The 24,420-nt window shown below is 60.5% G+C and overlaps 1 protein-coding gene across 1 annotated transcript; it reads left to right on the forward strand.

Moving 5' to 3' along the window:
* Positions 1–17,018: 17,018 nt before the first annotated feature.
* On the forward strand, positions 17,019–19,740 carry SPON2 (spondin 2). The gene is made up of 5 exons (XM_065878225.1): positions 17,019–17,241; positions 17,606–17,829; positions 17,908–18,099; positions 18,202–18,373; positions 19,556–19,740. The coding sequence occupies exons 1-5, from the start codon at positions 17,019–17,021 to the stop codon at positions 19,738–19,740; spliced, it is 996 nt and encodes a 331-aa protein (XP_065734297.1).
* The last annotated feature ends 4,680 nt before the right edge of the window (positions 19,741–24,420 follow it).

A 24,420-nucleotide genomic window follows, 5' to 3' on the forward strand; every position in this document is an offset into this window, starting at 1 on the left:
GAAGTCCCAGAAGGAGGGGGGGCATCGCACAAGGTGCACGTGATCCTCCGAGCCCCGCACTGCTCTCCGCGGTCTGTAGGGGCCGCAGCAGGCGCCACGCCAGGGGCGCCCTCCCCAGTTGGGGTACTCCTCTCCCTGCGAGCAGAGATATTTGGAGGATCGGGGCCCTGTGGGCTGCTCAGGGGGGCCGAGGACTCTAGGAGGTGCTGCGGACCCCCTGCAGGGGCGGTAGGGGCACCCACGGGGCGGGCAGGCCCCGTCAGGTGCCCCTGGGGGAGGAGTGGGCCCCAGGGCGGGGTGCCGCACCTTCTTCTGGCAGCGGGCCAGCCTGACCCAGTCTGAGCAGCCGCAGCAGGAATGCACGGGGCAGGGGCCCTGCCGGCGGCCAGGGCTGCGCCGCATGTGTTTCCTACCAGTGGCTCTGGCCCCCGGCCATGTGAGCTGACGCTGACCCACATTTCCACCGCGCCCAGCAGAAAGCAGGCCACCGCGAGGCTGGAGCCGGGGCGTCTGGCCGCAAGGCTGTGGGCTCAGAATTTCTAGGCTGGGAAGTGGGTCCTGAGGGGGAGGGAGGCCTTCCCCGGTCCTCCAGCTTCGCCAGGCTTGTGGGGCGAAGCGGGGAGGCCGCCTGGGCAGGGGGAAAGGGACAGAGCCCGGTGCTCTCGCACTCCGCCCTGGCGACCCCTCCCCAGCAGGGCTGGTCCGGGGGCCGCCACCCTGGGGCTGGCTCCTCCGGTGATGGCCCTCGTCTGAAGGCGGGCCCTTGACCGGGCTCCCTCTGGTTGAACCTGACACCCTGACTAGGCAGGACAGGTCTGGATGCTGCAACACAGACCCCCCGGAGGGGCCGTTCTCCATCTTGAGGGAGGGGTGGATGGAGCCCAGGGGCCACGGCTTGGGGAGGTTTCTTTGCCCTCCGGTAGCCCCGCCTGCTGTGCTCAAAGCCCAGGCGGTGTGTCTCCCCCACGATGGGGAGCCCTAGCTGTCGCTTCCCCCCAGGACCCCCCAGCAATGCTGAGGGCCACAGCGAGTGAGGCCACCAAGGGTGTCACGGCCTCACTTGCCGGCCCCGAGGCCAGGGCCGCTGGCACTGCAGGGGCTCTGGGGAGAAGGGCCAGGTCCCTGAGCTGCAGTGTGGTCTCTCCCCGCTGGACAGACGGGTGGACCCATCTCAGGACAGCTACCCCAGCAAAGTGACAGGGGCGAGGGGGCGTGGGGCAGGTGCGTCCTCGAAAACAGCTGCAGGGTCAGCCTGGGACGCGGGCTGCGATCACGGGGGCGCAGGGCTGTGCGTGGGGTGTGTACGCGTGTGCCGCCCCGTGCCCCGGTGCGGGGGGAGAGAAGCAGAGTCCCGGCAGCCCCTGTCCCGCCAGACACTGAGGCCTGTGGCCCGCGGATTCTTCACCCGCACGCCTCGGCCCCCCGCCTCCCTCCCCCGGTGCTGGGCCGGCTCTGCTCCGCAGAAGAGCCCAGCCCGAGGGTTTGGCCCCGGCTGTCGCCCGCCGTCTGCAGCTTCAGCCAGCCTCTTCCCCATGACTCTGTCTCCTTGCTGACAGGATCAGTGGGTGGTGTGGCACCTGGGAGCCTGCTGGACCAGGTGAGGCTGCGGCACAGGGAGGGCTGAGGCAAATGCCCTGGGGCTGGGCACCCCGGACAGCGGGACATGCCCAGGCTTTTAGCAGCAGGCTGTGCCTCCCCCTCTACGCCCCACACCTCCCCAGCCTGTAACCGACCGTGAGTGCTGTGACCCGGCAGACGAGGCGGGAGGCGTCGACGGAGGTGCTCTCTGCCCCAGGAGCGAGGCGTCTCCTGGGGCCCCCTGCTTGGCCAGAGAGCAGCCCTCTGCTAGGAGCACCCCTCTGCAGGGAGCACCCCTCTGCTGAGAGCACCCCTCTGCTGGGAGCACCCCTCTGCTAGGAGCACCCCTCGGCTGGGAGCACACCCTCTGCTGGGAGCACCCCCTCTGCTGGGAGCACACCCTCTGCTGGGAGCACCCCTCTGCTGGGAGCACCCCTCTGCAGGGAGCACCCCTCTGCTGGGAGCACCCCTCTGCTGGGAGCACCCCTCTGCTAGGAGCACCCCTCTGCTAGGAGCACCCCTCGGCTGGGAGCACCCCTCTGCTAGGAGCACCCCTCTGCTGGGAGCACACCCTCGGCTGGGAGCACACCCTCTGCTGGGAGCACCCCTCTGCTGAGAGCACCCCTCTGCAGGGAGCACCCCTCTGCAGGGAGCACACCCTCTGCTGGGAGCACCCCTCTGCTGGGAGCACCCCTCTGCTGGGAGCACCCCTCTGCAGGGAGCACTCCTCTGCTGGGAGCACCCCTCTGCTGGGAGCACCCCTCTGCTAGGAGCACCCCTCTGCTAGGAGCACCCCTCGGCTGGGAGCACACCCTCTGCTGGGAGCACCCCTCTGCTGGGAGCACCCCTCTGCTAGGAGCACCCCTCTGCAGGGAGCACCCCTCTGCAGGGAGCACACCCTCTGCTGGGAGCACACCCTCTGCTAGGAGCACACCCTCTGCTGGGAGCACCCCTCTTCAGGGAGCACCCCTCTGCTGAGAGCACCCCTCTGCTAGGAGCACCCCTCTGCTAGGAGCACCCCTCTGCTAGGAGCACCCCTCTGCAGGGAGCACTCCTCTGCTGGGAGCACACCCTCTGCTGGGAGCACCCCTCTGCTGGGAGCACCCCTCTGCAGGGAGCACTCCTCTGCTGGGAGCACCCCTCTGCTGGGAGCACCCCTCTGCTGAGAGCACCCCTCTGCTAGGAGCACCCCTCTGCTAGGAGCACCCCTCTTCTGGGAGCACCCCTCTGCTAGGAGCACCCCTCTGCTAGGAGCACCCCTCTGCAGGGAGCACTCCTCTGCTGGGAGCACACCCTCGGCTGGGAGCACACCCTCTGCTGGGAGCACCCCTCTGCTAGGAGCACCCCTCTGCTAGGAGCACCCCTCTGCTAGGAGCACCCCTCTGCAGGGAGCACTCCTCTGCTGGGAGCACACCCTCGGCTGGGAGCACACCCTCTGCTGGGAGCACCCCTCTGCTGAGAGCACCCCTCTGCTAGGAGCACCCCTCTGCTAGGAGCACCCCTCTTCTGGGAGCACCCCTCTGCTAGGAGCACCCCTCTGCAGGGAGCACTCCTCTGCTGGGAGCACACCCTCGGCTGGGAGCACACCCTCTGCTGGGAGCACCCCTCTGCTAGGAGCACCCCTCTGCTAGGAGCACCCCTCTGCTAGGAGCACCCCTCTGCAGGGAGCACTCCTCTGCTGGGAGCACACCCTCGGCTGGGAGCACACCCTCTGCTGGGAGCACCCCTCTGCTGAGAGCACCCCTCTGCTAGGAGCACCCCTCTGCTAGGAGCACCCCTCTTCTGGGAGCACCCCTCTGCTAGGAGCACCCCTCTGCAGGGAGCACTCCTCTGCTGGGAGCACACCCTCGGCTGGGAGCACACCCTCTGCTGGGAGCACCCCTCTGCTAGGAGCACCCCTCTGCTAGGAGCACCCCTCTGCTAGGAGCACCCCTCTGCAGGGAGCACTCCTCTGCTGGGAGCACACCCTCGGCTGGGAGCACACCCTCTGCTGGGAGCACCCCTCTGCTGAGAGCACCCCTCTGCTAGGAGCACCCCTCTGCTAGGAGCACCCCTCTGCAGGGAGCACCCCTCTGCTGGGAGCACCCCTCTGCTGAGAGCACCCCTCTGCTAGGAGCACCCCTCTGCAGGGAGCACCCCTCTGCAGGGAGCACACCCTCTGCTAGGAGCACCCCTCTGCTGGGAGCACCCCTCTGCAGGGAGCACCCCTCTGCAGGGAGCACACCCTCTGCTGGGAGCACACCCTCTGCTGGGAGCACCCCTCTGCTAGGAGCACCCCTCTGCTAGGAGCACCCCTCTTCTGGGAGCACCCCTCTGCTAGGAGCACCCCTCTGCTAGGAGCACCCCTCTGCAGGGAGCACTCCTCTGCTGGGAGCACACCCTCGGCTGGGAGCACACCCTCTGCTGGGAGCACCCCTCTGCTAGGAGCACCCCTCTGCTAGGAGCACCCCTCTGCTAGGAGCACCCCTCTGCAGGGAGCACTCCTCTGCTGGGAGCACACCCTCGGCTGGGAGCACACCCTCTGCTGGGAGCACCCCTCTGCTGAGAGCACCCCTCTGCTAGGAGCACCCCTCTGCTAGGAGCACCCCTCTGCAGGGAGCACCCCTCTGCTGGGAGCACCCCTCTGCTGAGAGCACCCCTCTGCTAGGAGCACCCCTCTGCAGGGAGCACCCCTCTGCAGGGAGCACACCCTCTGCTAGGAGCACCCCTCTGCTGGGAGCACCCCTCTGCAGGGAGCACCCCTCTGCAGGGAGCACACCCTCTGCTGGGAGCACACCCTCTGCTGGGAGCACACCCTCGGCTGGGAGCACACCCTCTGCAGGGAGCACCCCTCTGCTGGGAGCACCCCTCTGCAGGGAGCACACCCTCTGCTAGGAGCACCCCTCTGCTGGGAGCACCCCTCTGCAGGGAGCACCCCTCTGCAGGGAGCACACCCTCTGCTGGGAGCACACCCTCTGCTGGGAGCACCCCTCTGCTAGGAGCACCCCTCTGCTAGGAGCACCCCTCTTCTGGGAGCACCCCTCTGCTAGGAGCACCCCTCTGCTAGGAGCACCCCTCTGCAGGGAGCACTCCTCTGCTGGGAGCACACCCTCGGCTGGGAGCACACCCTCTGCTGGGAGCACCCCTCTGCTAGGAGCACCCCTCTGCTAGGAGCACCCCTCTGCTAGGAGCACCCCTCTGCAGGGAGCACTCCTCTGCTGGGAGCACACCCTCGGCTGGGAGCACACCCTCTGCTGGGAGCACCCCTCTGCTGAGAGCACCCCTCTGCTAGGAGCACCCCTCTGCTAGGAGCACCCCTCTGCAGGGAGCACCCCTCTGCTGGGAGCACCCCTCTGCTGAGAGCACCCCTCTGCTAGGAGCACCCCTCTGCAGGGAGCACCCCTCTGCAGGGAGCACACCCTCTGCTAGGAGCACCCCTCTGCTGGGAGCACCCCTCTGCAGGGAGCACCCCTCTGCAGGGAGCACACCCTCTGCTGGGAGCACACCCTCTGCTGGGAGCACACCCTCGGCTGGGAGCACACCCTCTGCTGGGAGCACACCCTCTGCTGGGAGCACACCCTCGGCTGGGAGCACACCCTCTGCTGGGAGCACCCCTCTGCTGAGAGCACCCCTCTGCTAGGAGCACCCCTCGGCTGGGAGCACCCCTCTGCTGGCTCTCTCCAAAGCTGCCCCTCTCCCCACCACATGTCCTTCCAAGGAAAGATACTTTTCCTGTGGAGACTCAGCTCCCTTAGCCCATCAGAACTCAGCTTCCAGGTTCAGATATAGCAGATGACTTCACAGCCCCGTGGAGAGCAACAGAGGAAAATCCAGGGGGAGGAAGAAAATGTGAAAATTAAAGCGTAAATCCCCAAATTCCAAAACTCCCCAGGACCCACGGCCAGCCTGGCCACCAGGGAGGGCCTCTGACTCAGGGCTTGCAAGGAGCTCCATTCCTGCACGGCCGCTGCATTGGCCTGTGGGGCCATGAGGACAGGGGCTGCCTCTGTGGGAAAGCACCGGGAGCCAGAGGGGCTGGAGGGCCATCAGGGAGCTGGTCACACCCCACACTCTGCAGAGACACCGCGGCAACTCTGGCTCAGGGATCCCTCAGCCCAGCTCACCCCCGGGCACGGAGCGTCTGCCGCCCCGTCAGAGCCCAGAAGCCCGGGGCCACCACCCTGGTGCTGGGCGCCCAGGCCCAGAGGCAGGGGCTGCTGTCCTGGGGGCCCTGCCCCCTCCACCTGCCCTGGTCCAAACCCCATCGGGAGTGTGTGTTGGGGTCCTGCCCATGGGTTCAGCATCCCCTCTGGGCTGTACAGACATTCAAGCACCGTCCCCTGCTGCCCACTCCAGCCAGTGCACCCCTCCCCCGACCCCCAGGCTGTCCCTGCAGATCTCAGAGCCCTTCCCAAGGCCGAGCTCTGCTAGACAGGGTCCCAGAGAGGGTGTAAGAGGCAGCGGAGCTCACAGCCCGGGAAGAGGCCATCGGGCCGGGTGTTGGGTGAGAGCAGTGAGGACCCTCCTGCCCCCACCCCGGGTACAGACCATCCAGCACTGTCTGTCTACACTCGTGGCCGAGACCCAGAGCAGACGGGGAAGCACAGCCTCAACCCGCCCCATATCCTGCTGGGTGGGAGCTCACACTGGGCACCCTTGTCGTGGGCCTGGGCATGGAGGGAGCATGGGGTGGGGTCCCAGCCCTCGTCTGTATCTCAGCCCCGCCCCCCCAGGTAAACTTCCTACAAGGCTTTCACCTGCTCTCTGAGCGCCCGACCTCTGGCTGCCCTGCAGCCGCTTTCCTGCTCGACGCTGGTCAGCTGGTGACTCAGCGTCACCTCTGGAGCCCACCTCTGATGGGTGAGTTGCATTGGGACCGGGGTCTGCAAGAAACCTGGGGCACTTGATCCTCTTCAGCACGCCACGCTTTGGCCCCTGGGTGCGTGACCCTGTAACTGGTGTGTCCCCGCAGGGACCTGGAAGCTCCTGAGAGGTGTGGCCACAGCAAGACCCAAGGGCAGCTCGTAGGCTCCCCGAATGTCCACAAGCCCTCCGGCCACACGCCTTCTAGAACGGCGCCACTCCCCATGAGAGGGGGGGTCTGCTGCCTGTCCCGTGACCCGGGGCTGTGGCTCCACGACGCGCGAGGACAGGTCGGGAACGGCCATGCAGCTTCCTCCTGGCTCGTGTGCCCAGGGCACCTGCCCGGGAAGCAGCCACCGCGCTGAGAGGAAGCACGGCCCACGCAGAAGCCACGTGCAGGGGCTCCAGGCCCCGCCAAGGTCCCAGCCCAGCACGAAACCCCTGGCAGTGAGCGAAAGGGTCTCTGGATGACTTCCAGCCACCCAGTGACACCAAGAGGAGCAGGGACCAGCTGCCCACTGAGCCCCGCCCACGTGCAGGTTTGTGGGCAAAACAGGGCGGTGGTTTCCAGGCACTCCGTCCCGGGCTGGCTGGTTAAGCACTGGCCGATAACCAGAGCAGACCCCATGCGGGGCCCTGGGTGCTGCCTGCCGGCAGCGGGGCTCCTTCCAGAGCCTTCTGAGGCGCGTGGTCCCTGCAGCGCTGGGGGTCTGAGTGCTCACAGGAGCCTCAAAAGGCTTCCTGCCCTGAATCCAAAGCCCCACGGCTGCATCTTCCAGAACACTCTGCAGGGGCGGTGCAGGCAGTCGGGCCTTCCCCCAGGACTGTTGCTCACGGGTCTATTGGGTTCCTTCTCCTCGGGGTCCACGCATCCACCAACCCCCCCCACCCCTGAGATGTCCAGACTCTCGGTTACTCCCAGCGGTACCACCGTGTGGATCTGCCCGTCCAGAACTTCCTTCGCTGAAGGGGCATTTTCTTCTACCCTAAGGCCCCTACATACCGACCTTCAAGCTGTGAACTTTCAAAGATGCGAACGTGTGTTCCCACGTGCGATCACGCGAGTTAGTCTTGCGTCTGCATACACTGTCATGTGTGTGCATTCTCCGCCAGTGTTGTGCTTTGCGCACCTTACTGTACGGTACTGTATAGAGTACGGTAGTAAAGCATCTTTATTTCAGGGCCAGGATGTCCCGAAGCAAGGGGAAAAGCAGCGGTGGTGTAGCTGGTACTACTCTACTTTTCAGGGTACTGTCCTGTAAGATTAAAAATGTCTTATTTTCTGTTTGTTTTTTATGTATGATCTGTGTGGGAAGTATACGCCTGTTACAGTACAGTACTATAGAGCCGATTGTGTTAGTTGGGTACCTGGGCTAACTTTGCTGGACATACGAATAAACTGGATTTATGAACACGCTCTTGGAACAGAACTTGTTCGTACGTGGGGAACTTACTATACTGTATCTCTGAGACATATTTCCCTGTGTCTTATTCTCTCTGGAAATACCAGCAGTTTATTGTGAACCCGTGTGCGAGTCTGGTTTCCTCTCTGTTTTTTCTCCTTTGCATCTCATCTTGCATACCAGGCTCCACTCGGGCTGGCGTCTTTGCTCTACCCCTTGACGTGTCTGGTGCTGAGGACTGTGCCTGGCACACAGGAGTCACCGATCGTTTTGACTGTCTTTTTTTAAAAAAAATAAATTTATTTATTTTATTTATTTGTTTTTGGCTACGTTGGGTCTTCGTTGCTGTGCGTGGGCTTTCTCTAGTTGCAGTGAGTGGGGGCTACTCTTCGTTGCCGTGTGCAGGCTTCTCATCGTGGTGGCTTCTCTTGTTGTGGAGCACGGGCTGTAGGCGCACGGGCTTCAGTAGCTGTGGCATGTGGGCTCTGTAGTTGTGGCTCGCAAGCTCTAGAGCGCAGGCTCAGCAGTTGTGGCGCACGGGCTTAGTTGCTCCACGGCATGTGGGATCTTCCTGGACCAGGGCTCAAACCCGTGTCCCCTGCATCGGCAGGTGGATTCTTAACCACTGCATCACCAGGGAAGTCCTTGACTGTCTTTTCTTGATGGTGGTATCTTTCGAAGGACAGAGGTTTTTCATTTTGATGAAACATAATTTATTTTTCCTTTGGTTGTTTGAGCTTCAGGTGTCAAAGCTAAGAAATCATTGCCTAAGTCCACGGTCACAAAAGTTATACCTAAGATTCCTTTTATAGTTTTAGTTTTACGTTTGGGTCTTTGATCTATTTTGACCTAACTTTTGTATACGGTGTGAGGTGGGAACCAAGTTCTCTCTCCTGCATGTGGACGTCCATTTGTCTCGGCACCATCTGTGAAGACACCGTTCTTTCCTCTAGCACATGGTTTTGGCAACCTTGTCAAACAAAGATCAATTGACCATAAATGTGAGGGTTCATTTCTGAACTATCAATAATGTTCCATTGGCTTCTGTGTCTATTCTCATGCCAGTGACACACTGTCTTGATTCCTGTAGCTTTGTAATAATTTTTGAAATTGATAAGTGTGAGTTCTCCCACTTAGTGCCTCTTTTATAAGGTTATTTTGGTTATCTGGGGCCCTATGCAAATCCATATGAGTTTTAAGATCAGCCTTTCCATTTCTGGAGGGGAAAAAAGAGAGGTTGGAACTTTGATAGGGATTGTAATGAATGTGTAGATGAATTTGGGGAATGTTTCCATCTTAACAATGCTAACTCTCCCCATCAATGAATGTGAGTTGTCTGTATGTCTTCTTTAATTTCTTCCAACAATGTTCTGTAGTTTTCGGTGTACGACTCTTATACTTCTTTGCTTAAATTGATTCCTAAGTTTTTTATCCTTTTTGATGCTATTGTGAATGGAATTGTTTTCTTCATTTCACTTTCAGATCATTTCTTGCTAGCGTATAGAAATACAACTGATTTTTGTGTATTGATCTTATATCTGCGATCTTGCTAAGCTCATTTATTAGCTCCAATATTTTTTGTACGGATTTCTTTTGATTTTGTATACAAAATCATGTCATCCGCAAACAGAGATAGTTTTACTTCTACTTTGTCAACCGGTTGCCTTTTGTTGCATTTTCTTGCCTAATTTTCCCGGCTAGAACCTCCAACACAATGTTGAATAGAAGTAACAGGAGGGGGCAACCCTGTCTTCTTCCTAATTTTAGGGGGAAAGCTTTCCTTTTTCTTTTCTTGCAACGACTTTACCTAGTTTTGGTATCAGGGTAATACTAGCCTTGTAGAATGAGTTGGGAAGTGTTCCCTCTTCTATTTTTTGGGAAGATTTAGAGAAGGATTGGTGTTAATTCTCCTTTAAATATTTTGTGAAATTCACCGGTGAAGCCATATGATCCTGGACTTTTCTTTATGGTAGGTTTTTTTTATTACTAATTCAATCTCTTTATTATAGATCTATTCAGATTTTCTGTTTCTTCTTCCGTCAGCATTGGCAGTTTGTGACTTTCTAGGAGTTTCTCCATTTCATGTAGGTTGTACACTGTTGTCCATAGGATTCTCTTATAATCCTCTTTTATGTCTGTAAGGTCATTAATAATGTCTCCTATTTCACTCCTGATTTTAGTAATTTCAATCTCCTCTTTTTTTCTCTTGGTCTAGCTGGACAATTTTCTTGATCTCTTCAAAGAACCATCTTTTGTTTTCATTGATTTTTCTCAATTTTTGAAATTCTCCGTTTCATGCATTTCTGCTCTAATATTTACTACTTCCTTCTCCTTGATTTGGATTTAGTTTGCTCTCCTTTTTCTAATTTCTTTAGGTGGACGGTTAAGTTACTGATTTGAGATCTTATTTATTTCCTTCTAAGTACCGCTTTGCTTCATCCCGTAAGTTTCCATATGTTGTGTTTTCATTTTCATTTATCTCAAAAGTATTTTCTAAATTATAATGTGAGTTTTTTCTTTGACCCATTGGTTACTAAGGAGTATAAGGTTTCATTTCAATGTATTTTTTAATTCCCCAAATGTCTTCCTGTTACTGCTTTTTAATTTCATTCCGTTGTGGTGAGAGAACGTATCTTGCCTGATTTCAATCGTTTCACGTTTGCCGAGACGTCTTGTCACGTGGTCCACTCCAGAGATGCTCCGTGCACTGAGGAACACTGTTGCTGGGCCGAGTCTACACTGGGTCTGCAGAGTAGCTCACGTCCTCTGTTTCCTTCTGATCTGCTGTCTTGTTGCTTTATCCGTCATTGAAAACAGGCTATTGAAAGTTGACAGTCCCCAGTGATTATTGTTGAACTGTCCATTTCACCCTTCATCTGTCTGGTTTGCTTCACGCATTGTGGGACTCTATTGTGAGATGCATATACTTTACAACGGTTATATCTTCTTGATGGATTCGCCTGCTATCATTATAAAACGCCCTTCTCTGTCTCTTGTAACCATATTTGTCCTGAAGCCTCTTTTGCCTCATATGGTAGAGTCACTCTCACTTTTGTTTACCGTTTGGTTCATCTGGTTCATCCTTTTATGGGTGGGCTCCGAATCAAGTCAAATACAGACAGCCTTGCAAGTGGGGGTCTTCCGGGAAATCACCGGACAGGTCAAATAATGACAAGTTTCTGGGGACACTGCTTTGAAAGTACTCGGTTCCATTCTGATCTCTCCAGTGGCGCTGGGTTATTGGTTTTCACCATGAATCTGGGTTGTCAATTTTCAAGGCTACTACAGAGCTGGAGGGTGGGGCATGGGCCTAGGGCAAATTAAAACACCTCACAGCTTGGAGAGGCTGCGGGGAAGCTGGAACCCTTGTGCACTGTTAACAGGAATGTGAAAGGGTGCAGCAGCTTGAAAAACAATGTGGCCGTCCCTCAAGACGTTAAAAACAGCGCTACCCACTATACGTCCACAAAAACGTTAAAAACAGAGCTACCCACTATACGTCCACAAAAACGTTAAAAACAGCGCTACCCACTATACGTCCACAAAAACGTTAAAAACAGCGCTACCCACTATACGTCCACAAAAACGTTAAAAACAGCGCTACCCACTATACGTCCACAAAAACGTTAAAAACAGAGCTACCCACTATACGTCCACAAAAACGTTAAAAACAGAGCTACCCACTATACGTCCACAAAAACGTTAAAAACAGCGCTACCCACTATACGTCCACAAAAACGTTAAAAACAGAGCTACCCACTATACGTCCACAAAAAAATTAAAAAAAAAAGAATCTCCATATGATCCAGCAATTCTACTTCTACCCGAAAGACGTGAAAGCAGGGTCCTGAAGAGATATTTGTGCCGCCCTGCTCGGCAGCTAAGATGTGGAGGTGCCCGTCGTCAGATGAATGAATGAGCAGAGTGTGGTGCGCGCGCGCAGTGCGCTATTATTCAGCCTTGAAAAGGAGGGGAGTCCTATGGCGGAAGTCAAACACCAACCGGCCGTTACGTGACTATCTGTATCAAGCACAAGGGGCAAAGATAGCTGATAAAGTTGGAAATTAGGACGGCGCTCACTTTGGGGGTGGTAGTGACTGGAAGGTAACAGAAGAGGGGGTTTCACGTGTTCTTAAATTTCTCCTCCTTGATCCAATTACTGATTACGTGAACGCCTTCCGTTTCTGAGAATCCACTGGGCTACAGTCAAGGAAAAATGTAATTTTCTTTATGTCCGTTACACTTTGTAAACATTGACCTACAAGAAAAAAAAATTACGGGGACATCAAAAGACACCTGCTACAACATGGATGAACCCAAGAACATTACGCTGAGTAAATAAGCCAGATAGAAAAGGACACACACTGCATGACTGCACTCAGATCGTGTCCCTGGAGTCGTCAAAACGACAGAGACAGAAAGTAGCGTGAGGGTTTCCGGGGCTGAGAGGAGGGGCCGGGGAGCCCTTGCCGGAAAGGGACAGAGTTTCAGATTCAGAAGATGCAAAGTTCTGTGGACGGAGGGTGGTGACGCCGACACAACAATGCCAGTGTGCTTAATGCCACTGAGCTGTCACTGAAAAATGGTTACGGTGGCAAAACCCAAAACCTCACAGCTGCTCTTACCAAGATTCGGCTAGTTTTCTTGACTGAAAAACAGAAAACAAAAAACAGCTCTCCAAGGACTGCTGCAAGCTTCTGGTTCATTTCCAGAGTACAGACAAAGGCGGTTCTGACCGTTTTCGCCTATTTTCTCCTTGCTATTACAACGGACAGCGTCTTCAGAGGTCCTCACGCTGCCATTTTTGCTGGGGTCCCGGCATCTTAACTGGGATGGAGACACAGCAGATTTTCCTGCACGGACAGTCCTGTGTTTCTGGAAGCCGGGTGCTGAGCAGAGGAGGGATCGTTCACGTTTGCAGCCAGATGGAGGCATATCTCCTCCCAGGCCTGCGGTCGGAGGCCATGGAGGCCTCCTCCGTGCAGGTGAGGCTTGGCGAGAGCCCTGGCTCCCCTGGCCCTTCTGCAAGCCAGGCTTGCTCGCAGGGGTGACACCCACAGAGGCCGAGCCAGCGGCGAGGCCCCCGCTGGGTCTCCCTGCTCGAGCGCGGGGAGCCGGGTGCTGTTGGGGGGCTCAGCTCGCCCAGCACCCATCCTAGTGCCTCCCGGACCCAGGGTTCCCTGACCTGACTCAGGCCCCACCAATCAGAAGTGCTAAGAGACCTGAACCCAGGATGGAGTGAGGTGAGAAGGAGGGAGGGAGCGAGGTCTCCGGGCAGGTGGGCAGCAGCTCACAGCTGCATTCCTCAGACTCTGGGCTGCAGGACTCCCGGGACAAATCCCTGTCTGCTCGGGCAGACAAACTTCTCTGGAGGAGCCAAGACTGTAAACAAGGCAGGGCCGACCAGGCCTTCCGGGGCCCTGTCAGGAGGGGCTCTCCCTGAGACCTGAGACGGGAAGAGGCCGGCCTGGAAAGAGCTGTCCAGATAGAGGGAGCCACAGTGCAAAGGCCCTGGGGCACACGGGGAGGAGGTGCTGGGACAGGAGGGTGGGCGGGCAAGGGGCCAGCAGGGCGCTGGGAGGGCTCAGCCTCGGCGATGGGAAGCCCCTGTGTGCGGGCTGTGGCGTCTGGCAGGAACTTGGCCCTCGGTCAATGTCTGGTGAGGGGACAGACCAGCAAACAAACACGTGCCTGTCAGCCGGCCCCTGAGGAGCCAGACTCCACACCAGGTCTGGGTGCTCCCAAGGAGATGGGCGTCCCCACACCCAGGGCCCCACCTGAAAGAGCCCTTGTTACCCCGGCCTCAAGAGCCCCTTGGCCAGGATACAAATGGAAGGTCCCACCGGAGCCCAATGCCCCTCAGGCCCCTTGGGTTCTGGGCCGTGGCAGGGCCCCAGCCCGGGGCACGGACATGACCACTGCGTCCCCAGCATCCCGTGTGCCTGGCCCATCCTCGGCGGCTCACACAGGGACTCCTGCTAACTCCACGCCCCACCGGGGCCAGTTGGGGCGGCCCAGACCCCGCCCCAAGTCCACCACAAGCAACAATCAGCTAGAAGACACCTTTGAGAACCGCCAGCCCCTGGGAGGACAGTGTCAGCGGCTCGCCCTGCGCTGTGCACTCACTTGAGATATGGGGTGGGGGTCTGGGGTCAGGGTGCCCGCTGCAGCCATCAGAGTCGTGGGTGGACGGGGGATGCAGGCAGGCCTGGGAAGCGGGGCTTGGACAGGGCTCTGCCACTGGGGCAAGCGGGGAGGGGCAGCAGTCAGCGAGTGTGGAGTCTGCAGAGGCCTGGCCACAGCACAGCCCTGAGCCTCGGTCCCCCGAAGCCACCTCGGGGTGACTGACCATAGACTGACTTACGGGAGGGGACCCGGGCCTCAGTGTCGGCCAAAGAACCATGCAGTAGCCGAAGAACAGAATTCCACCCACAAATGCACCCAGGTCCCCAGCCCCACAGCCTCGGGGAGCAGGACTTCTGTCCGTTGGGGTCACTCCCGTGTTCCCAGCGCTGAGACCCGGGAGGCGCTGGACATGCGTTTGCAAAGGGATGACTTTACCCGGTGGGGGGCACCTGTGTGCAGAGAAGCCTGCTGTCAAGTGCTGCCCAGATGCCACTTCACCTGGTGCCTGTGAGGGACAGGGCACCGCATCCTGGTTGGTGGAGGAGCCCGAGAGTCAGAGTGGTTTGCAGTGCGCCCGGGGCTCAGAATGTAAGCTGACCCCCGACTGGCCAGGCTGCCCCGCCGGAGACCCAGCCCAGGCCAAGGGGCCACAGGCCGCCGGCTCCCAAGGCTCCCTCTGCATCCCTCTCTGAGCAGGGCACCCTGTGCCCCGCTGTGTCCCAAGGACTCCTCAGGCATGCTCTCAGGGTCACTCCAACACCAAAGGAAGTGCCTCCCTGTTCACCCTCCCCCGGGCCCCTCCCAGGGGAGCCCTGAGCAAACAGAAGGTCCAGCCTTCAGTCCACACTGGCCGCACGTCGAGGTGGGGCCCCGGGAGGGCAGAGCTGTGGGTGTGAGGCGTAGGAGGGGAGCCTCCTGTAAAATGGGGCGAGCCCTGAGGCCCCCGCGGCCACTGGACGGCGGGCCAGGGCTGCGCAAGCACGTCCTCACTTCCTGGCACGAAACGGCCCAGGCCCACCTCCCACTTTCTCTCCTCAAACCCGGATCAGCCACTTCTCCAAGGACACGGTGTGAGCAAAGACACCCCTGCCCGTTCTGCTGGCGCTCGCAAGGGTGTGGGGACGTCCCCAGAGGCCACGTGGCACATACATGTGTGACGAGCCTTCCGAGCTCCAGCCGCGTCCCTGCACGGCTGGTCTTTCTGCGCGGATGCCAACTAGCATGACATGCACCTCGAAGCGACTGCAGGGTGGTGGTGACCGTCCCACGTCTCCCAGGAAGCCAGACAGAAAAAGATCTGCACTCCCCACTTTTTTCACAAAGGATTTCTTTTTGAAAAAGAGTTGTCTTTCATAAAGCATTGCTATTTATGTTAATGTGCAGTAGGTTTATTTTTGTTATTTTTACGTGAATTGATAAGTATTCCAAGCATTTCCATTAGGATCTCAAACACGGTGAGATCGATGGATGTCACCCACACACACAGAAGCTCCTTGTGGGTCTCAGTGACTGTTCAGAGCGTAAGGGGTCCCGAGACCAAAGTGTTTGAGAACCACTGCGTTGGGCTCTGTCGGGAGCCGGAGGACCCGCAGTCTGAACGCGGTGCTCACAGCCGCTTCCCGGCGGTTGTGTTGTTTACTTGAAATACAGCTTAGGTCATTTGTTTTTGTTTGCGTTCTATTCTTGTGGGTTCTGTTTATTTTTCTCTCTCTTTTTTGGAATGTGTGAAACATTAACGTGGTTTCAAAACTCCGAATGCTTTCTTTTAAGCTTTAAAGCTCCCTGGGCGGTTCTTACAAGCCAGACCACCCCACTGTCCTTGTCCTTCCCGGCTCCCAGGCCCCGTGATGCGGGTTCTGGAAATGTTCTCCTGACAGGGAGCAGAGATAAGAATCCACTGGTATCTTCTTCCGTACGCCAGGCATCCTTGGAGCTCTTCCCCATGGAGGGAAGTTGGGGGGCCCGGGGTCACCTCCTGGCCCTTGGGGAAGGCAGCCTCATGGCTTCGACTCCCCTCGGGGGGACGGTCCAGATGCCCTGGCCACGGCGTGGACAGCGTGGCTCCTCCATGCAGCTCTGTACGCGGGAAGAAGGCAGCTGTGTCCGCTGAACCCAGGACCCCTGCTTCCCCGCCCGTCCCCAGCACTCGGACAGACGGACAGATGTCAGGCCTGACTGTGGCCCCCACGTCCCAACCTGCCCCGCGGGCAGTGCACGCTGGCGGCCCTGGCCCAGCTCTCTTCCCAGCAGCTGGCTTTGGCACCCCCTCTGGGGAGACACCAGGGAGGGCCTGATGGGAAAGGAGAGAACTGGGGGGAGAGGGGGGGCGGGAGGAAAAGACAAAGGAAGGGGTGCGGCGAGTGGCCGGCGCCCAAGGGAGGAGTGACCTCAGCGCTGGAGCAGCATCTGCTCACGTCAGAGCAGGCGGGCGGCCAGGCCAGCTCCAGCACTGAGGTCCCTTTCTCTCCCTCTCCCCGCGTCCTATCTGCCGCTCCTCTCCGGCGGCCACGGTGGTGGACCTGGGGCCTCATTGGCCGGCTGGGTGTCGCGTCTGCAGCATAAATTGGAGCTCTGGGCTCTTGCTGGGACGTTCGGCTGCCCACAGCCTCCAGTCGCTCTTGCTGGGTGAGTACTGCGTGCGCTGGCCCCGGCCCCGCAGCCGCGCTGGCCTCCTGGCGCTGCTCCCGCCCAGAAACCGCAGCACCCCTAGAGGGGCAGCACCCCAAGAGGGGCAGCACCCCAAGAGGGAGGCCCATCTAGTCCGGGGCACGGCGACCCTCCTGGTTCCCGGGGTTCCCTCAGACGGCAGCGCCAGAGGTGTTTCCCCCAGGAAAGCCGCAGGGCGCTGAGCTGGCTGTGAGCTCCATGCCAGGTGTAACCGGCCAGGCACCTTGGGTTCCTGTAACCCAACACGGCTTGGCTTTCCAGCCACGGGGTCAGGCCCAGCCGGAGCCTGGAGAGGGAACGTGGAGGGAGGCGCCCGGCGTCCTCGGGGACCTGTAGCCAGGGGCCGTGCGCAGGGCATCGGGGACCAGCGGTGCAGCATGTGGCCCCCCCTTCTCGTAGGTGATGGGAACCCCGAGTCCGGCTACCCCCTGGGGCGGAGCCCTCTGGGCCCTCCTCCTGGCCACATTCGGCTACTCAGCCGGCCAGCCGCTGGGGGGAGAGTCCATGTGCACGGCCCAGCCCCTGGCCAAGTACAGCATCACCTTCACGGGCAAGTGGAGCCAGGCATCCTTCCCCAAGCAGTACCCGATGTTCCGCCCACCCGCGCAGTGGTCATCCCTGCTGGGTGAGTGCAGTCCCTGCCGTCCCGTGCCCGGCAGGCCTGGCGGTGACCCCCACTGCTCGGGAGGGTACGGTCATCTGACCGTGGCCCCGCGCTTCACAGCGTGGAGGGGACCTCACCCAATTCACTTCAGTGCAGGAGGTACTGGCTGAGTGCCTACTGTGTGCCAGCAGCAGTGTCCTGGGCTTCAGGGACGTGGCGGGGCGGGGTGGCCTGGGTCACGGGAAGGGCCAGCCGGTTGCCCGTCCGTCGTACCCGCGAGGTGCCGGGCAGTGAGAGGCCACCTGTGGGCCATCCCGCCCGGCCCCACGAGGGGCGGGACGGTGTCCAGGGGTGATGCTCACACGGGTGGGTGCACGGTGCGCAGGGGCAGCGCACAGCCCCGACTACAGCCTGTGGAGGAGGGGCCAGTATGTGAGCAATGGGCTGAGGGACTTCGCGGAGCGCAGCGAGGCCTGGGCGCTGATGCGGGAGATGGAAGCTGCCGGGGAGAAGCTGCAGAGCGTGTACGGCGTGTTCTCGGCCCCAGCCGTGCCCAGCGGCACCGGGCAGACGTCCGCGGAGTTTGAGGCCCACTCCAGGCACTCGCTCGTGAGTGGGGCGGCGTGGACGGTGGGCGGGCGGGCAGGAGGGGGGCGCGGGGACTGCCGCTGAGCCCTCGGCCCCCAGGTGTCCTTCGTGGTCCGCATCGTCCCCAGCCCCGACTGGTTCGTGGGCGTCGACAGCCTGGACCTGTGTGACGGGGGCCGCTGGAGGGAGCAGGTGGTGGTGGACCTCCACCCTTACGATGCCGGGACCGACAGCGGCTTCACCTTCTCATCCCCCAAGTTCGCGACCGTCCCGCAGGACACGGTGACCGAGGTGAGGGGATGGCAGCTCTCTGGGCGGCCGCCCCCCGGGAGGACAGTGAGGGGGCGGGGCTGGCCCTTCCTGACCCATCTCCGGGCCGGGCCCCTCCTCCAGATCACGGCCTCCTCTCCCAGCCACCCCGCGAACTCCTTCTACTACCCGCGGCTTAAGTCCTTGCCTCCCATCGCTACGGTGACCCTGGCGCGGCTCCCGCACAGCCCCAGGGCCTTCCCGCCCGCCCCGGGCCTCGGGGGCGGGGGCAACGAGGTCGCCGACAGCCTGCCAGGTGAGCCCGGCTCCCACCCCTCCGTAGCGCCCACGGCCACCCCCCAGCCCCGCTTCACATGCGTGCTCCTGGGTTGCAGGCGCTCGGGCTGGCGGGCAGCCGCGACATTCACCACCGGCTGCAGGAGCAGCACTTGGGTTTGGGGGTCAGTCGGGACTTGCTCGGACATCACCTGGCCCTGAGCTCCCGCTCCAGCTCTTACCTCTCACCCTAAATAACCCTCGAAGGCCAGTGCCCGCCCCAGAGGGAACGCCTGTGAAGTGACACCCGCTGCTTTCACAGGGGCAGCCCCGCCCCCGCGTGCGCCCCGCCCCCAAGGCCCTTGGTCCAGGGCTCAGCCCTGCGCCGCTGGCCCGCTCCACGCAGAGCACCCGTCGCCAGGCCACAGAGCTGGGTTGCATGGCCGCGTGGAGTGTGAGGACGGGTCAAACCGAGAGAGGCTGCCGTGCACAGAGGGCGGGGCAGCGCCGTCGGGGCTGCGTGAACCCGCGTCTCTGAGCGGCTTCAAAAGCTGGATGGGAGCATTTGGTTGGGGACGCTGGTTCTGAGAGATTTGGGATTTGGTTCATTCAACTCCAAACTGAAGAGTTAACTCTTGCCCAGCATTTTCAACTGAAAGCCTTTCACACTTCTACAGCCCAGAAGTGAGTCGGAGAGGCCTCAGGCCCCGCCCGGTGTCCCTGCTGACCCTTGTGTGCCCTCCTGGCAGCGGGTCGGTGGGGGCGGTGCTGCCCGCGGGGGAGGGGCGAGCGGTGTGCAGGTGCCGGGTGAGCGGTGTGCAGGTGCCGGGCGAGCGAGGGGGTTCGCGCCCCCAGTGTGGCCAGCCTCCCCAAGGATCCGCACCTGGAACAGCAGCGCAGCAGTGGAGACCCTGCCGGTCTGTGCCCACGTCAGAGAACGTTTCACGACAGGATCTCCTCTCTCCCCCCGCCCCCCGCCCCCCGCCCCGCACCGCGGAGAGCGGGGATCCAGCCGGCATCGGGCTCTCAGGGCGGAAACCTTCATCCAGTCGCTCGGGGGTGGCTTTTCGGGGGTGTGCTTGGTGGCGTCGCCCTGGAGGTGGCTGGAAAGCGCGCTGATAAAATCAGAAGTTTCCTAGCCAAGTTCGGAGGCGGTGTCGGGAGAGGACCCCCTTCCTCTCCCGCAGCCCCGCCTCGCTCACCGTCCTCCTTGCGTCCCCAGCTCCGGAGACGCCGCTGGACTGCGAGGTGTCGCTGTGGTCGTCCTGGGGGCTGTGCGCAGGCCCGTGCGGGCGGCCCGGGGCCAAGAGCAGGACGCGCTACGTCCATGCGCGGCCCGCCAACCACGGGGCGCCCTGCCCGGCGCTGGAGGAGGAGGCCCCGTGCGTCCCCGACAACTGCGTCTGACGCCGGGGCCTCCGAGCCCCCTGAGCCCCACCGCCGGCGACCTCTGCGCAGAGACTGGCCCCCGGCCCGGCGGCCGCGCTGCACGAGAGCCACACCCCGGCCGTGAAATACCTCAGACCTGGTCGCCAGGCAGCCGCCCGGGGCCGCCGGGTCGCCGGCGCGAGACCAACACCTGCCTCGTCGCGTTCCCATCCCAGCTCTTGAATAAAGACCAGCGTCTCCTGACACCTGGTGCTGTGGTCTGTGTGTCCTGGGCAGGCGCCGGGTGAAGGCGGGGCCGGCAGATGGGCCACCAGACTTCCCTGATGAGCAGATGTCACCCTGCGGGGAGGAGCCAGTGGACCACCGCGCGCACACACACGCGGCGCGCACACACACGGCACACACACACGCGGCGCGCACACACACGGCACACACACACGGCACACACACACACGGCGCACACACGGCACACACATGGCACACACGGCACACACACACACACGGCACACACGGCACATGGGGAACTCAGAGGACCAGCATTACTGCCCCCCCAGGCCTCTGACCATCGAGGCCCCTGGCCTCGCAGGGGGGCCCTGAGGCCTCGCTCCTGACCTGCCCTAGCCCTTGTCTGAGGTCGGGGTTCACGACCTCGTCCTGCTGGTGTGGATCCCGGCTGGTCCCTCAGGGGACTGCCTGCTCCCTTGACGCCCCCAGACCACTCTTTCTCCTGCTTGGCCTCCTTAGACGCAGAGCCCTCGGCCGCCCACCGCCCAGCACCACGCCCTCTGCCCGCCTCAGCCTGCTCCGGCCGGTTCTCGGCTCTCGGGCCCTTTCTCTCCCTGGTGGAGACCCACTCGCCCACCCTCTCCATTCCCTTAGGGTCACCTGTCCACCTGAAGGTTGCTCTGGGCGGCCCCCCGGGCTCCCCACGGCCTCGGTCCTCGCTCGAGTCAGCACAGGTGACCCTCCGTGTCCCGTCCAAGCGGCTTGCTCAGGCCCTCCCCCGAGCTCCGCGCACCTGCCGCGGGGTCTCCGTCACCAGTCTCCCCTCTGTGTCCCTTGTCCCTCTGCCCCAGCAGACGTGCTCCCCCTTCCACCCAAGGACACGGTTCTCTTGGGCCCGCCCCCGCCGGCTTGCAGACACGCCTGGAAAGGGCTCTCGCGTTTCCCACCAGCGCCTACCCGTCCTCGCAGCCACCCCCCTCTCCCTGCTGTCCAGGGCCCTGTCTGCCCATCCCTGCACCTGGGGGCCCGTGACTTTGCTCCTGTCCCTTGCCCCGCATGTGCCCTTGACCCCCAGGCTCCCGCCCCAACCCCCCACTGGCCTGTCTCCTCTGATGGTGCCCCTCTCCTCCCTGACACCCCTCCCCACGAGCTCGACCTCGGACCCCCCCAACCCATCCTCTCCACAACAGATTTCTATCCCCCACGGTCATCTTGACCCTTGACCTCAGGGAGGAAGGAGTGAAAGCAGCCGCCCCCAGTCAGGGGTTGGAAGCCCAGCAGAAGCCCTGCTCGACAGACGGGTGTGCTAGGAGGGGACTCGTGTGCCGGAGGTTCCCAGCAGACGTGCTCCATGGACTTATGGGCACAGGGTCTTCCGGCACAGCACTCCCCAATGGGGGTGCCAGCCCGCACCCCACCAGGGGCCGCACCTGCATCCCGCATCCCGGCTCCCTGCACGTCACTGGAGCGCCACCCGGTCCAGATCCCTGGGAGTCCAGGGGCACAGACGTTCCTGCCCCTGGGCAGCAGCTGCCCCGCAGGCCCCCAGCAAGCGGCCCTGGGGCGCGGGGCAGGGGCAGGGGGACTTCAAGTGACTGAGAAGCTTGATTTGCTTCATGTATATGGCGGGAGCCCTGACACTGAGTACCAGACAGAGGAGCTGGCCTGGTTTGGCAGAGGGCGGCCACTGGTGAGCAGTGGTGCAGGGGCCAGACTCCACCCTGAACAGCCCCTCTGACCTCTGAACCCTCTGCCTGGTGTCTGAGGCGCTCGCAGCGGCAGCCCCAGCATGGGAGCCGGCACACAGCCGGCCCTGCGAGAGCACAGCCTCCGGCACGGGGCTCTGCACAGAGAACACGATTCCCGAACGCACCCCGACGCTCGCCGGGGCTTGTGGTCTGAGACCACAGCAAAGGTCTGAAAACGCCAGTTAACGTCCTGAGGCACCGAGAAGAAATAAGCATAGGTGCTCCCTGCAGACCGCACCGTGGACTCCGGACTCAAAATCCCCACCTTGACGTGCACTCGAATCAAACCCACCAAACACGGGAAAATGACGCCCCTAAGCTGGAGGAGACATCGAGCTCCAAAATCAGACCACAGAGCCATTGACCTTGGGATGATCACGTGTGAGACGCAGTGAAGCAGGGTGACTGTGTCATCCACACCTGGGCTCAAAACTCAAGTGTACCACTGAACCGAGCATGTAACACAATTACAGATTGAAACCTGAATCAATGGGCTAAACGCTCTAGTCAAATGAGAGACTGCAGGCTGGACTCACAAACCATGTGCCATTTACAGGACAGGGGACATCCTGTGAGAACACTGAAAGGCCGGGGAAAGATAGTGGGGGGCACCCCTGGGATACCCATGTCCACCCCCCTCCTTCTGGAGCACAGGCTTGGGTGGGGCCTTGGGGGGAGGGGGAGTGTCGTCTTTGGGGCCAGAACATCTACTGCCCGTGTGGGAGCACAAGTCAACATGGAGGTGCCTGTGCAGAAGCCTCCCGGGCCGGCACCCGGAGGACAGCACCCTGGGGAGTGCCCAGGACTTAGAGCGGACTCAGAAACGAGTTGGTATGTTCAGGAGCGAGACTTGAAGGAAGCACGTGATGAAAGTAAACCTGTAAAGGAATCCTGCGCTAGGTGACACTCAGGCTCTGAGGAAGAGGGGCTGGGGCGCTGCTGCCGCTGGTGCTGGTGATGTGGGTGTGGGGCTGGCGGTGCCGCCGGTGCTGGTGCCGGTGCCGGTGCTGGTGATGGTGTTGGTACTGGTGGTGGTGGCGGAGGTGATGCTGATGGTGGTAGTGGTGGTGGTGATGCAGGTGGCGGTGCTGATGGTACAAGACGCTCTGTCAGGAAGGTGGCTGGGGACGCCCTCCTGACAGGCCCCTCCGAGCAGAGCTCTGAAGGAGGGAGGGAAAGCCTTGCGGAGATATGGCGATGAGTGTCCGAGCAGAGGAACAGGGAGAGGCAGAGGACACGGCCAGGGGGCCTGTGTGGCCGGCACAGAGGGCAGGGGTAGCCCGGCAGGAGGCCGGGGCAGACGGGCTGTGAGCTTCTGCTCCTGGAGAGGTGAAGAGTGGATGGGGCGTCACAGGAGGGCTTTGAGTAGAGAAATCACTCATCAGTGCACGTTCTAAATGGTTGTCTGGTCATTTTGAGAGCAGAGTGTAGGGGGGCAAAGGCAGAAAAAGAGAGAGTTAGGGGCCACTGCACTAACCCGGAGAAGAGGGAGGTTTGGACCGCAAGGATATGGTGGAAGGGGTTGGAAGTTAATGAATTCCAGGCTTACTTTGATGTAAAGGCAGTAACGGTACTCACAGACTGGAGGTTAACAGTACGTCCCCCAGTCGGCTACGTCGGCCCAGCCTACCTCAGAGCATTAAGTTCAGGAGGGTCTTGGCTTGGCTGGGTCGGCCCGGGTATGGGGGGACCAGTGCAGACAGGCTCCCTCCTGAGGCTCCTATGGGTTGTGCAATGCATCACATGTCAAATAGATGAGGGACACTGGGCCAAGCAAAGTGATCCCAGCATCTATGCTAGTGCCTGAAGGCCCCTCACATGGGCTAGAAATGCCTCTGCTGGGATTTCAGGGGGCTGCTGGCTGGGCCAGACACAGCCAGCAGCCCTCTGTGTGGGTGGCCGGACACAGAGCCAGCCCATTGCAAAGGAGGCAGAAGTGGTGAGAATGTCCACTGCTGGAGAAGGAAGGGGAGATCATGGAAAGCAAGCAGCTAACGGGGATGGGGTGAGCAGTGGGTGGCACTGGGGGGACGGAGGCAGAGGGTAGGACATCGAGGAGTGACAGGAGGGGTCTTCCTGGCAGAGACGGTGGGCTGAGAACTCACATCTATCTCTATTCCCACCCAAACCCCACTGTTGAGATGGCATAACCCAGATGCCTGCCTTGGGTGCCAGGTCTGCTTGTACACCCTGAGGAGACTTCTTCCACCGCCACTGCACAACTAGACCCCACACTCTGGATGGAAACACCACTTGAGACACTGCCCTTTTCATAAGAGGTAGGAGAGAACTGTCACCTCCTCATCCGCTTCTACAAATAAGCAAACAAAAAACTGAACGGGGCCTGGAGCAAAGAGGAGCTGGGGTTAAGCCACATTAAGTGAGCGCGTGAGCTGCGGGGTGAGGGCCGAGGGCTGCGGCTGAGCTTAGGTCAGCGGCAGGATGGGGAAGACAGCCAGTCTCCTGCACCAAGTTCACCCTCAAGGTCAGCGGCAGCCCCTTGAATGAGGGAAGAGCAGAAATTAATCTCTCTGTAGAAAGCTTTCCCAACCCCCACCCATCAAAACCAAGCAGTGAGTGCAACACAAAAATCACCAATTAAACAAGTCACTAAAATTGAAGGTCAGCAGAAAAAGACCCAAGATCACAGGTAATGAAATTGTCAGAAATAAAATATAGAACAATGGCAACAAAAAATGACCAATCAGCACGGGATAATTAGAAA

The sequence above is a fragment of the Phocoena phocoena genome, chromosome 5 (assembly GCF_963924675.1).
Source record: "Phocoena phocoena chromosome 5, mPhoPho1.1, whole genome shotgun sequence".
Lineage (NCBI taxonomy): Eukaryota > Metazoa > Chordata > Mammalia > Artiodactyla > Phocoenidae > Phocoena > Phocoena phocoena.